Genomic DNA, 13,412 nt, shown 5'->3' with positions numbered 1-13,412 from the left:
ACCTAGGAAAAACCTAGAAATCTTCATGCGCACAGTGTTGTCCATGGCGTACAACTGAAGGAAATTTTGCAGATTTGTGATTGCTCCCTAGGTTTAACAGATTGTCAAAATAGTAATACGTGAACGTTTATAGATGATACCAATGAAATAGTTGAGCTCAGCTCAACTAAATAAATAAATCAAAATAAAGAAGGATGCAAGGTGAAGATGACCTCTGGCATTGCATTCAACCTCCACAATAAGCACAACAAGGTGTTCATGACATTAAGTACACAAATGGAGGAAACCTTTTTAAGCATGGAGATTAATAACATTTTGGTTTACAGGGAATAGACCCATTTTGACACAGAGGAAGCTCAATCAGGAATTCAAACGCACTCCAATTTTAATTCAAAACGGGTAAATGGCATGATTTTTAAATTTCTATTCCCCTCTGGGAAACAGCATCTCAAAATGCCTGTAACATTTAACGTCCACTGAAGTACAATTTAGAAGCAGGCACCCCGCAGAGACTAACAGCCCATGTGCAGGTACACATCTTAATACATCTGCCTTCACTGCAACTTCAAAGTGGACTTTCACATTGGCAAGCGATGCATTGTCTCTGGTTCATCCAGGTTCATTTTGTCTAGCAAGCAGGAAAAACAATAATGGAATGGAATGTCAGTCAAAGTCCATGTGCTGGTGCAGTCTGGTTGCAGTGTGACAGACAGATACAGGAAGTGGAGTGTGTGTGTTTTGAGTTGGGGCCAGTGGCTCTGGCAGCAAAGATATGGTCAGTCTGGACCCAGCAGGTTGTCTGTGCAATGATGAATGTGAATCCCAGCGGAGCTGAAAGGCTCTGCAAATCTGCTATTCCTGGTTTGAGGCTGACCAGTCCCCGTGTAGTTCTGCAAGTTCCTTTCTCCTTGTTAAATGTACAAAAACAATCTGCATCAGAGTTTCTTGGCTTTCTTAATGGAGGAAGAGCTTGAGGCTGATTCCCTTCGCTTCCGCTGGAAGACAAAAAGCGGAGAAAAACATCAGTGTGGGCTTTGTTGGTTCCAAACAATACTGCAAGCCTAGAAATTGCGCACTGCCCTTTTGAAACCGTGGCGTCTACAAAACAATCTGGTTTCATAGGAATGATCGTGAAATCCAAGGGATATTTTGGTAGGAAGAGTCACTGCCCTACAGAAGGGTACAGTGGGAAAATCACAAGGACATCAGGAGAAAGTGCAGATCAAGTGCGCGCTGAATGTTGGCCTCTGGGTGTTGAACCTGAAAGGGGGGGCGCAGGAGAAAAAAGAAAAGCTAAACAGCTCTTCTCTTTCACTCAAGGTGGAGGAGGGTGTTCAGATTTCCAGGTAGACCAAAACGGCCACAACCGTGAATGCGCTTGACCTTTCTCTCCCTGGACTAATCTAATTGTGTCGTCTTTATGTAATCAGCCAGTAAAGGTCAGGGCGGTATTTAACATCGGAACCCTTTAGCTATGGAATTTGCCTTGCAGTAAATTACCTTTATTATGTTTCATTCACATATGTCACCCATACAAAGACTCAGCTTAACTCCTTGGGTGTCAAGAGGCATTGCTACACTGTTAATAGTTAATTCATCAGAGGAAGAGACTTGATGAAACCTTGTGGCTTGTCTGGAGTAAACGTGCTTCAGAAGAAAATTTCAGAAGCATAACTGGGGATGTACTAATGTGCTCTTAGTATACAGTGTGTAGGAATAAAAACGATATGACTTTTTATAGGCCTATTTACTGAGCAGGTACAGAATAGCTAGAAGATACAAGTGTTACACATTTCAGCATTATTGGATAATATTGCATAAACACAACAACATAAACTATTGATTTATTGAAATGAAAATGGCAAAGCCCCAGTGTAAGGCTCCACGTGGATCATTAAAATTCCCCTGATTTTAAATGAGCAGAAACAAAATACTTCTGGATAGAGATCACAGTAAATGTTTAACAGAATAAAATCGGACTTGTTTTTCGTTAGGCATTGCAAGTTTGAATGTAGCCAATGAGCCTAGGACTCCCCAAGCATTCCTGTCACGTGTTAAAGGCAGAGTGGCTCAAACGCGGGCAGGTCACAGGAGCCTAACAACAAATCCTCACTCTCCCTTGTGTGCAGCTCCAGTGGTCTTTGTTGAGACATGAAAAACACCACATCGGGCGACTCCAAACTGGGCACGTATACCTTAAAAAAGATTTCTAAAAAAAGATTTTTTTTGTGGCAAATATTAGCGCTATAATTGACCAACGTTGCTAGTAACAAAGCTGTAAAAAATTTGATTATGCAAAAAAAGTAGCAGGATTGGGAGATGTTCCCATTCCACCTAGCAGAATTCCAAGGCTCAAAGGGAAGTGTGAACACAAAAAGTGCTCAAGATGGAAACTGTCTGGAAATGCACGGCCAGCAGCACGATGAGTAACGCTTCTGGGAAGACGCAGCAGCCCGGTCACGAGGCAGCACCAACCGGATGGGCATCTAAAAATCCCTGGAGGAGAAAATTCCACACTTCCGGAAAGCGGAAATGAGCAACACAACAACCTGAGTGAGGCAGCCAGACACCTGGGAAACCACTTTAAAACCGAAGGAGATTGTTTACCAGTTTTTTTTTTACTGTATAAAGGAATACTGTGAGCAATAGGAGTTGCTAATACATAGAACATTCAGTGCGAATCCTGGTTTTCTTATTTGCAATTTGGGAAGCATTAATTCATTTACAGGCTTGAGTTGCAAGCATAAATTGATCAGATTTTTAGGAATTGTAAAGGTCTAAAACAAGCTGTCATACAGAACACTTTCATCAACACTAGGAATTATTAGGAATTAGACAATCGCCTAAGAAAGCACACAGGCTTTTTAAATTATGTAGGCATTGCATGATAATTAAGTACAATTTAGTAATCACACCTATTTCTATTGAAGTAGAAATGAGGATTTTATGGCACCTATCTATAAAACCGTAAAACGGTTGACAAATGAAGGGGTTTGCAAAAGCTTATCGTGATGCTGAGCTGAAAAGTGTGCACAGCATGGAGAAGGTTCGCAGTGTTACTTATGGCCAAAGCAATGCTTTGTGCGTTTTCAGGGAATATTGCTTCAATTTTATCGGCACTCCACCTTGACATCTTGGAATTCTACAGCATCTCTAATTTAAACCCAAAACTACCGCTGAGCAACCTACCACTCTCCGTTCGAGGGCTTGTAACTCTCAATTTTGTCTTCAGATGTTAACGTGATGGGCTTTGTGAAAACAGGGTGTGATAGCTGGCGTCTCTTGGCTTCTGGTGAACTTAACACTGTGTCATCCAGAGATGAGGTTTCAAAAAATCTCAGATCAACAGCTTATTCTACTAATTGTCTTGATTAACCTTTTAATCAGAACAGTCCTAGTTTTAACACAACATGCTTTCACACTCCTAGAACCTTATTGAACCCTTGGCAGGACTAACGTATAAGAAAGATCTTTTTGTTTGACAGCCTTATTTAACCCACCCACTTCAAAGCACCACACCACTGTAGCAGAAGACAACAGCAAAACAGTACTTTTGCAAGAGCATCCTGTGCCTCAATAAATGACTGAAACATTGCCAAAAAAAAAAGTAAATAAAATGTATTTATATAAAACCTCTTTTTACGGTTGGTGTAAAATTAAAGGAAGTTTATGACTGGCACATAAAAAGGCCTGTTATGAAAGGCTGGGTGAAAGTCTAATCCATTTTGTCCTTCATATTGCTGTCACTGGAAAAAGGAATCTCTTAAGTGCCTCACCACACACTGTACTCCACTGTTACCATAGAACTGAGGCACCTCTAAACCCACGCACATTAATCCACAACAAATCTGAAAATGTTCTCCATGCCATAATTAAGACTGTGTAAGAGGTCTGAACGAGAAAACACTAATCCATTTTCCATTGGAGACATATTAGAAAAAAATGTTTCAAAGCATTTCCAAGAACAATGAAAGATAAATGAACACCGTTCTAAAGGAATACCTTTCCCATATGTTCTTGTAATCCTGAACCAATAGCAAACATTGCCTCGGTTGAAGCTACAGCAAGGTTTGAAAAAAAAAAACCTTCCTGGTAAGACGCCTACCCTCATTAATCACAGATTAATGAGATTGTTGCTTCAGTGGCGATTCACAAAGAAACCTGATTACCCACGTTCTAGGCAACTGGTCATTTTAATAGCATTCAACAATAGTTTTAAAACTGTTGGCCTAGTTCTAATTTAAGCCTCTTCCTATCCAGACAGGGGCTATTTTACAATATTTGCACTGGGCTTCACCGGCTACAAAACCAGCCACCACTCAGGCAGTGCTGTCCTACTTTACAGTCTAATATCTCCACGCCGACGTGTTAAATTCACCAGCAAGATCCACAACTCTCTTGATCAAGTCACCCTGGCCATTTGCTCTAACGGATCCGAGCTGCAGGCTTCGCCATGCTTTAGGGCGAGTTTGTTTTGTGTGTGCACAACGAAACCTCATCCTTCGGGAATGTAATCGGAGAGACGGCCTTGGGATACTCACGGAATTGGGGGTGAGTGGCGCTCCCACCACGTCAATAATTTGATCTTTGCTGTCCCCTTTGGTGTCCTCGGCCCCGCCCCCAGGCTGTCCATCAGCCCCAAGCCCCTCCCCCAGGGGAGTGCTGGCCCCGCCCGCCTTGAGCAGCGCCTCGTAGCGATGCCTCAGCATCTGCTGCTCGTATTCGCAGTTGGCGTGCGCCTGCTTCAGCTCGTACACCAGCACCAGGTCGCTGCGCAGCTCGTTGAACATCTGCACTATCTCCTCCGTCGGCATGGGGTTGAGATCTGCAGGGAAGGAGCACAGGGAGAGCAGTCAGGAGCCTGAGAGAGCAGGAAGAGGTAAAGGAGGTGGCGGGAGTCTAACATCCAATAACTGGATTAAAGCAACTGTCCAAAAAAATATCCCTGCTGCCTCTGTAGTTGCTTGATTTCAGCTAATCCACTTTGAATTTCAGTTTGGTTCTATATATATTTAATCAAATAACCCTAATATAACTATTAATGAAGAACCTTAACAGTATTCTAAATATAATTTTAGTTCAAATATTTTTGCTCCTGAATTATTCTTTGTAGCTCATGACAAAGATTTCCAGTAAGACGTAAAAGCTTATACCAATTATACATGCACAAATCTATACCACTGCTGCATCTTAAGGAATTCCTTGTGTAAATACAAAAGTAAAATGTAAAAACACTTCCATAAAACCCACAGGCAACCATGACTGCGTACCATAGTGTGCTAGAAAAATACTGTCTTCTGTCAAAAAAACAATTGCGAGTGGGATACAATTCTAAAAAGTGTGTGGTGCTTAAAGGTTTTTTCATCACGTAATGATAGGGAATAAACTAGTTATTTTTTTGAAGCCTGCCCAGAGAACACAGGACAAAACAAATAAGATACAGCTCAGAATGCTTCAAGGAGAAAAAAACATGCTGAAGATATTTGCAGTACATACACAGATTTGACAAATACGGGCAAGACATGGAGACGACGTCCTTCGACAACAAGTGAGACGTGCTTTTCATTGGCCATGTATTTAATTAAACGCTGAATCGCGGAGAAGCAAAACGAACGAGCCAAAAGCTGCAAAAAAATCCCCTGCGCAGAAGCACCTCTCCAACGTGAACCGTTTCTTAAACTAATAAGAAGAATAATTTAAAAGAAATAAAACCTGTTGAAGGCCTGCTGCTTTGACAAAAAGTCTACCCTGCAGTGATCAGTGACCATTATGCATTTCCATCTTGCAGACTTTGAGGCAAATCAAAGCCTGGCTCTCTGGGCACAAATCTGATTTGCAGAGATGTAGCCTCTCTTACCGAGGCTTGTTCCCTGCCTCTCGCGCCTCGGTTTTGCATTTGTATTGGATTTAATTGATGATGTACATGCGCCGGGCCCCTGGAGGGGTCTTGCTGTGCTGATGAGCTTTTCTGCTGCACAGGAATACAATCATTTAGAAACAAAGCTGTCCGCTTCTTTATCTAAACGCCACTGCTTGTCCCCTTTTTTGTTTAAAAAAAAAAAAAGAAAGAAACAACAGACCTCAGAGGGATGGTGTTAATTAATCAGACACCGGGACGAGCCGAGAAACGGGGCCTGACGATGAGGCGGGCTGGAAGAAGCGGAACAGTGGGGCCACGCGCGCAAACCACGAGCTCACGATCTGCTAACTCAAAAGCATTTTCAGACGGGGGTTTTTGCAATTGCATCATGTAACAGAGTGTCAGTGACTTCCCATGAACAAAACCGCTAGCCTGTCCATTGTCTCTGGAGGGGCTGATGGCCAAAGTCTTGCGTACATAAAGGAGTAAGCAGTGGGGAAGAAGAGGTTCATATCCCTGCAGGACAACCGCATTCCCGGAACAACTTGATAAGACGATGCACAGCAGATGGGATCTGTGGGCTCCTTCAAAGGCAGCAAATTGGAACAATCTTATTTTCTTAGACTTTTAACCAAGAGGGAGTAGAGTCCTAAAATTCCTGAGAACTATAATCCAAATGATTATGTACAATAGATCCTATTAGCTGTAAACAAATGTATTTAGAAGTATCTTTAAATAAGATAATCATGGAGAAGCAATGGTGTATGAAATGAAAAATGGTTCTGATGCGACATCTCTTTCTGGAGATTTAGGAAGCTGAAAAGGGGCAGAAGCTTATACTTTTAAGGAACCAAAAGTCAAAATTCAGTCTCAAGGGATGAATACTCAACATCATTAAAAACTGCTAAGCAAACAGTTCCAGAGCGGAGTACTTTGGGATCGGACAGTGAATTCTGACAAGTTGGTAACAAGCCAGAATTAAGACAGAGAATTATGCATCTTCAGAGGTTAGGTAAACAGTTTATAGACTATACATTAAAATTACAGGATTTTTTTGAGCTCACGTTTCTATTATTTAAATGGCATTCCAGCTTAAGAAGCACACTGGCAGCCAGCAATGCCAGAACAAGATGATTTAGTGTAATGGAAGGAATGAGGCTTCATTAGTGCAAATTACCTTTTGTCTGCTGAAGCAATCTTGCTCAGTGTACACTACAGAGGGTAACACTACTGGCAGCTATACAGGTAGCAAATTACTCAGAGGGTAGGGTTAAGTGAAGTGTGCTGTGTAATGTATTACCTTTAAATGGCAAGCTCGATCACAGGATTTCAAGTGTTTTGCTCTCTGTTTATACACTATGAAACACCTATGTTTAATTCATGCATTCATGTTTAATTCAATCCAGATATTACTTTTAGTCCATTAATTAGCAATAGTGGTTCTTCAGAATAAGATCTGCATAGCAGGGGTCATGCATCTGCAGCTGAGCATGTGCAGATCCAGGTGGTCCTCCCTGCTCTAGCTCACCGAAACCATGCGCACTTCTGTCTGAGCAGCGACTAGAGACACACGGAGCTACAGGCACTCCTGATTCTTTGCTACACCTTGTCAACAAAGCAGAACTGGCACTCAACTACACTAAAAGAAAGAAGTTGAAGATCCTGCTGGAGACATGAAACACCGGTATGCTGCACAATCAAAACCAACGCTAAGGCCTGGTGGGTTTAATCAAATATTTTACATATGTAAAAAACACACAAATCAAAGAGTCGCGGTAAATTTACAGCATGAAAAGTGACTACTTTCCAAATGAGAACAATTACCACGAGCTAGACCAGGCGTGACCTCCCCGAGTATCAACGCAACGCCGGCTATTCTGACGCAGACCTGATCAGGCCCTGGAGAGGCTGCAGTGGGCTGCTCTGCTTCTCTTCCTGTTCAGCTGCAGCCAGATGGCTGCTCATGGCTGTCAATGCTGATGGGACTGACCGGCTGGTCCCACAGATGTTCCAGGAGAATAAACAGTCCCGGCAAAACCTTGACATCGTTTTCCTGAAGTCATGCCGCCGTAGCCCCGCCCTGGGCCCACTGCAAAATCAACACATTGATTGGCAGGCAGGAACGGAAAGAAAAACTGCCGGCGCCAGGGACTCAACCAGGGTATCGCCGAGCACAAAGGCTGCCTTCAATCTGCACCCGTGGCGCTGTTGTGAGACGTCCTTTAATATCAGCACCTTTGCATCGCCCTCGCAGGACGGCTTCAAGAACACACACATTGCATGCCGTCCTGGGTAGCGTCTGTCCAGGGTTGTCGTTAAGAGAATCAAGCTCTCCCCTTTTCTCTCTGCCAGCAGTTTTCTCCACGCCGTGAATCCAAGTGGCCCTTGAAAGGCCGCTGAGCACGCAGATCATTTACAGACAGGCGGAGAGCAGCACTCAGTCTTCTGGTTGGCTCTTCTTGGAAGTTCTGGAGCTGAAACAACCACGGTCTGGAAGGGGCTGCAGACGGATCAGGTGGACACGCCACTTCTGAACTGCTGCAGCGGCACTGCTCCGGAGCAGACTTCATGCGCTCCCTGGATGCGTTGTCCGATTGTGGAACACAACACCTCTCTCTCCTGGCAGCTTCTCTCACAGACAGGCCCCTTTCAGCCATGCCAAAAGCATCCAGCTGATCTTCAGCACTCAAGAGGAGCACAGTCATACCTTCTGCTGTTCTTGCATGAACCTCGCTCGTGTCCTTTTGAAAGGCTATTCTGACTCAAGTCAAACACTGAGCATCTGGAGTTTAACTGAAACCACATGACCTGAGGACAGTATTTTAGTATCCAAGGGAATACTACTACTCACATCAAAAAACTGATGTAAAACGGATTGTTGCATTTTCATTATGCATCAGAAAGTCCTCTTCATGCAGCGAAAAAAACTGTGAATCTTTCATCTTAAGGGAATAATGCAAGAGTGCAAAACAATCCCAAATTTGACCTTTGAAGAAAGCTCTAGTGTCAAACTCCCTTCGCACAACTCATTTTTAAGATCAAACACAAAAAAAAATCCATGTCACTGTTTGGCCTTCTAGTAAATGAAACACTGAAAAACCTTTGCAACCCATGGACCTGATCATAACACACTTACAATGACAGAGGCTTCTCTAGGACACTCCATTTTCTAATTCTGATGTTCGACACCAACAGAAGCAGCTTGTGAATAACTTCAGGCGGAAAGCACAGTATTGCAAAAAAAATGACCCACTTAGAGGCAACCAACTCAATTTGTGTGCAACATACAAGAGCGGGGATAATTTCCATAAAAAGAAAGTGCAAAGCGTTAAATGAAAAGAATTTAGAACACGCAATGCAGTGCCTGGTGCTGGGAAGCAGTGGTCAGGTTAAACAATCTCCCAGTTCTCGCACTGGGGGTGACTTCACAGGTTTGGAATCAAAGCGCTGAGTGCCTCTTTGAACCTCGCCCCAGTCATATCTCTGTGTTCTGCGCCGGAGCAGGGAAACGGCACAGGAGAAAAGGTTCACAAAATTTCCACAACAAAGCCGCCGGGCCTGTCTGTCTTGCAGCCTCTGCCTGTCTGTACTCACCCACTCCCTGTTCTGTGAGGATCTGCTCGATGGCTTTAATCTTCTTCTGTCCCACAGAGCTGGGGAGTTTCATCTGCCGGCACACACCAACAGAAAATCATTATAGATCCAGCACCACAGTGAATGAACAAATCTCTCTCAAGGTGCACTGCAAAAAGGTGACTTGGTTTCATTTTAGGCACATTTGAACAGGGTTTTAAATTTTTTTCCTTAAATTAAAAATGTCAAATATGGGTTTTAATGAAGCATAGCAGGACTGCATAATGGAAACTCCTGTCTTTTTATACCAGGTTATTTATGAGGTGAAAACAGTCTTACCTCAGTAGATTTCAACAAGAGAGGTATGAAGACAAATCATGAAAACGACTCTTTGGTGGACCTAGACAATATTTACAGCGGTATTCCTATTACTGCTACCCTGTTTCTCTTTCTTTTCTGAAGAGCAAAACATGCAATGAGCTATTCTATGATTAAAAGAGATTCACACTCAAGGCATACTCGGGATCAGTGCCAAAATCCTGTGTCACTAAGTCATTCTTACTCTATTGAGGATAAATCCTCCATTTTTAATTACTTGATATTTTCATGCTGAGAAACAAGTGATTAGACCAATAACTATCAATGCCTTAAAGAGAATGGTAAATGCTTCTTTTACTGCATTACCATTCCTAGGCAGGTGAACAAATTCAAACATTACTGGATGCCATTCAAAATCTAAAGTTATAAATTCACCAGCAGTTTTTAATATTATTAAATCAAGCTGATGAATCAGCACTGGATTACAGAAAACATATAGATACCATGCAAGACTTTAAGAATCTTAACTGGGTTACTTTACAAAAAGCAGACACTACAGGCAACAAATATGCTTTTCACATCCCCCTTGTGTGCACGTGCAGAGTGCATGCGAATGAGCCAGGCAGGCAGGCAGGCAGAGGGCAATAAAAGCTGAATTGAAAACAAATGTAAATTAATTTGGTGAAAAACCCAGTCTTAAAATTAGCAGAATGTCAGAAAATGGAGGAACAAAACACTTAAGTTATCAAAGTTAATTCCTGTGTAATGCACTTCAGAGACGAGGTTGTCACTGCAGTGACACGTCCAAATCTTTTTAGTTAGTGGAGTCTAGCTAACGGATTATCAGCCATATTTGAGTAATAGACTCCTCATTTAGCTTTAATGCGTTTTGCATAGAGAGCAATCTCCTCTCATCAGTCTTAAAGATAAATCGGCTTTCTTGGCTAAATTTTAAAGATATTAGTCTAGCGGCAGCTGCATAAATCATAACATTTTACTAATGAGAGCAAAGTAAAACACACTCCCGCGTCTTAAGCATCAAGCAATTATTTCATGATTTTCCTTTGTTTTCAAAGCAAAGACCAGATCATTTTATCCTCTTTAGAGATGTGGGATATGTGATCGTTGGAATATGGTTAACCCATTCGGGTCAGATTCAAAGTCACAGAAGGTAAAAAAAAGGGGATTGCCTGTACAATGAATTATACAATATTCTATTTGAATATTATAAAATATTCTATAAAAAGAAAGGAAAATATCTTACACTTAGGTGCAAGTACTATACCAACTGCGTTAATTCTACACAACCATTAATATTTTCATCACCATTGTACATAAAATATCTACAGTTTAAAGAAGGCAAGCAGGTCATTGAATTCAGTTTTTGACTCTTTTTGACTCTTTGTTCCAGCTGTGCATAGCCATCTAGTTCAATCATTCAATCAAACCAAGTGGTTTTCATTTGCAATAATACTACTGGAATAACTCATATTTCTGGACATAATTTATATTTTTATTCGATGCCGATGAATATAGTCAAAATAATCAATTAAGATTAATCGTTTTTTTGAGAAATATCAGCATTGGTCAAAGCAGGAATCAATATTCACCAGATATTGCTTCTTCTTACAATACTTCACATTATTGTGTTTACTGTGCTTTAAAACAGAAAAAACTCACAGCTGTCTGGTTTTGCCTGTAAGTGATTGCATCGGCAAGCAACCCACAATCCTTCCAAAATATTTAACTATTTAAATATTGATTCTGCTCCAGAACTGCTGGCAAAAAAGCAGTCCCAAATTAACAATGCATGCACTCGAAAAAATCATAATTGTGTACCTTAGTATAAACGTACACCATTTAATATAATGCAATACTTACTAAATCTATATTCATATAGAGATCAAAGTTCATTGTGAATTAAAGTGTCCCCAAGATGAGATTAAAGCATCCAGTTCCATTTAAAAGCATCTTAAAAAGTATTTTTAACATCATTACAATTTTGAAAATACATTTAGAAATGTTAGCAATTTCTTACATAAAACACCAAATTTGGCCAACACTTGGCATGATTTAGGTGGTTCAGTTTCTACATCAGGGAGATGTCCATGCTTAAAAATGGTTCATCTTGTTGACTGCGAGTGATGGAATCCAACATCACAGTCTCTCAGCTGAACATGGTTGGAGGTTAATTTAATTGCTGGCATTTAAAGTGCCTTTAAGCCCTAAGGACCGCCAAAGCTCTTCACATACAGTGGAGGTGGAGACCCAATTCATCCTCCACTGAACTGCAGCCCCACCTGGCTGACGTATGGCAGGCATTCTGCACCAGCAGCCCCACTGCCCAGCAGAGTACATGGAGGAATGAGAAATTGCTTCACTGATTAAATTCAAGGAGAGATTTGGGGAGGCTACCTTGTGCCAACCTGAAGGGGAATTCAGCACCTCTGTGCTTGCACACAATGCCAAGTGATCTTTTAACAACCACGAGTAACCAGCACTTTAATGACTACTCTGGAAGATGGCACCTTCAAGAGTACTGTGTGCCCAGTCAACACACTGGAACGCTGCACCACTAAACCCAGTGGCAACCAGGCTCAGCCTTGCTTAGCTTCCAAGATCTGGAAAGGCTGCCGGTGGGTTATTTACCACTTCACATAGTGCACATCGGGGGAGGTGTCCATCAATAACAACTACACATCTCGGGCTTCGCAAGCAGCTTAGTCAGCACAGGCTTTCAAGAGCAAAGCTCGGTGATCCCGGGTTCAAGCCCGGGTGGTGTCACATTTAACAGGCACCCCCCCCCAAGCCGCAGACATCTGTCTGAGCACAGCTGTGGACAGAGTGGGATGAGTGGAGAGTGGAACGACACCAAAAGAGGACTCCCGAGTTTGTGAATGACGCCATCATGGCGTGCCTATCCCAGGTCGCCGGAAGAACAAAACAAAAAAAAAAAAAGATGAGAAGATGCAACAAAAGATTGAAAGACACACTTACCCTTTGACTTCTAAGCGTGACACCTGCGGATTTGAAGTCTGGGAACTTGATGCCAGCAGTCTCAGGAACAGCCTGTGATGGCAGAAGAAGGCAGAAGAAGTCAGACCACAAGCAGGAAGGACCAAACCCCACTTCCTTTAGACACTCCTACTCTTGGAGAAAACCTTAAAGCCAGTCATTTGTTAAGAGTGCGCTGTCAGCTGTGTCTCAACGACTGCCTACAGAGGCCTTACGCCCGTACCTATAAAGGTTAGCGCGTGGTAAAGGAGGAGAGCTGAGTCTCCTTCTGTTCCCATCAAAGAGGGACTGAGAAACAGGGTGCCCGCTACTGCGCTGTGCACAATTTCAAAGTCACAAAGGGGAACGGAAAAAAATGATCAAATCAAAACCAATTGACCTGTAATGCTTGTACTGCAAATAATCTCCCTGTGTAATTTAACACAAAGCCGGAAAAAAAAAAGCTGAAAAGCAGCCCCTGAGTGGTTTGAACTTACAGATTTCTTTTTTTGAAATAATGAGCCAGGTGAGTGGTTGGCACTTGTCACATAAAGACGCTTGTATTCTTTCAATACAGGGTGTTAAGTAGGAGTCTGGGAAGCGTGTTTTCAGTACAAGTGCCCACATTTCCATCAGAGGCAAAAAAACATTTTTTTTGAAAGTTGCC

General features: G+C 42.2%; 1 protein-coding gene across 2 annotated transcripts in view; it reads right to left on the bottom strand.

Moving 5' to 3' along the window:
* Positions 1-367: 367 nt before the first annotated feature.
* The window catches only part of dmap1 (DNA methyltransferase 1 associated protein 1), a 31,200-nt gene continuing 18,155 nt past the window's right edge, over positions 368-13,412 (bottom strand). For both annotated transcript variants that reach the window (XM_069194038.1, XM_069194039.1), the window contains exons 8-11: positions 12,749-12,820; positions 9,455-9,527; positions 4,542-4,825; positions 368-995 (exon numbers count right to left, since the gene is read on the bottom strand). In XM_069194038.1, the coding sequence (XP_069050139.1) occupies positions 936-995; positions 4,542-4,825; positions 9,455-9,527; positions 12,749-12,820 (489 nt within the window). In that variant the 3' untranslated portion in view covers positions 368-935. The remainder of the gene's footprint in view (positions 996-4,541; positions 4,826-9,454; positions 9,528-12,748; positions 12,821-13,412) is intronic.

The sequence above is a fragment of the Lepisosteus oculatus genome, chromosome 9 (assembly GCF_040954835.1).
Source record: "Lepisosteus oculatus isolate fLepOcu1 chromosome 9, fLepOcu1.hap2, whole genome shotgun sequence".
NCBI lineage: Eukaryota > Metazoa > Chordata > Actinopteri > Semionotiformes > Lepisosteidae > Lepisosteus > Lepisosteus oculatus.
The sequence above is the reverse complement of the archived record's forward strand: the minus strand, read 5'-3'. Positions and strand labels throughout refer to the sequence as shown.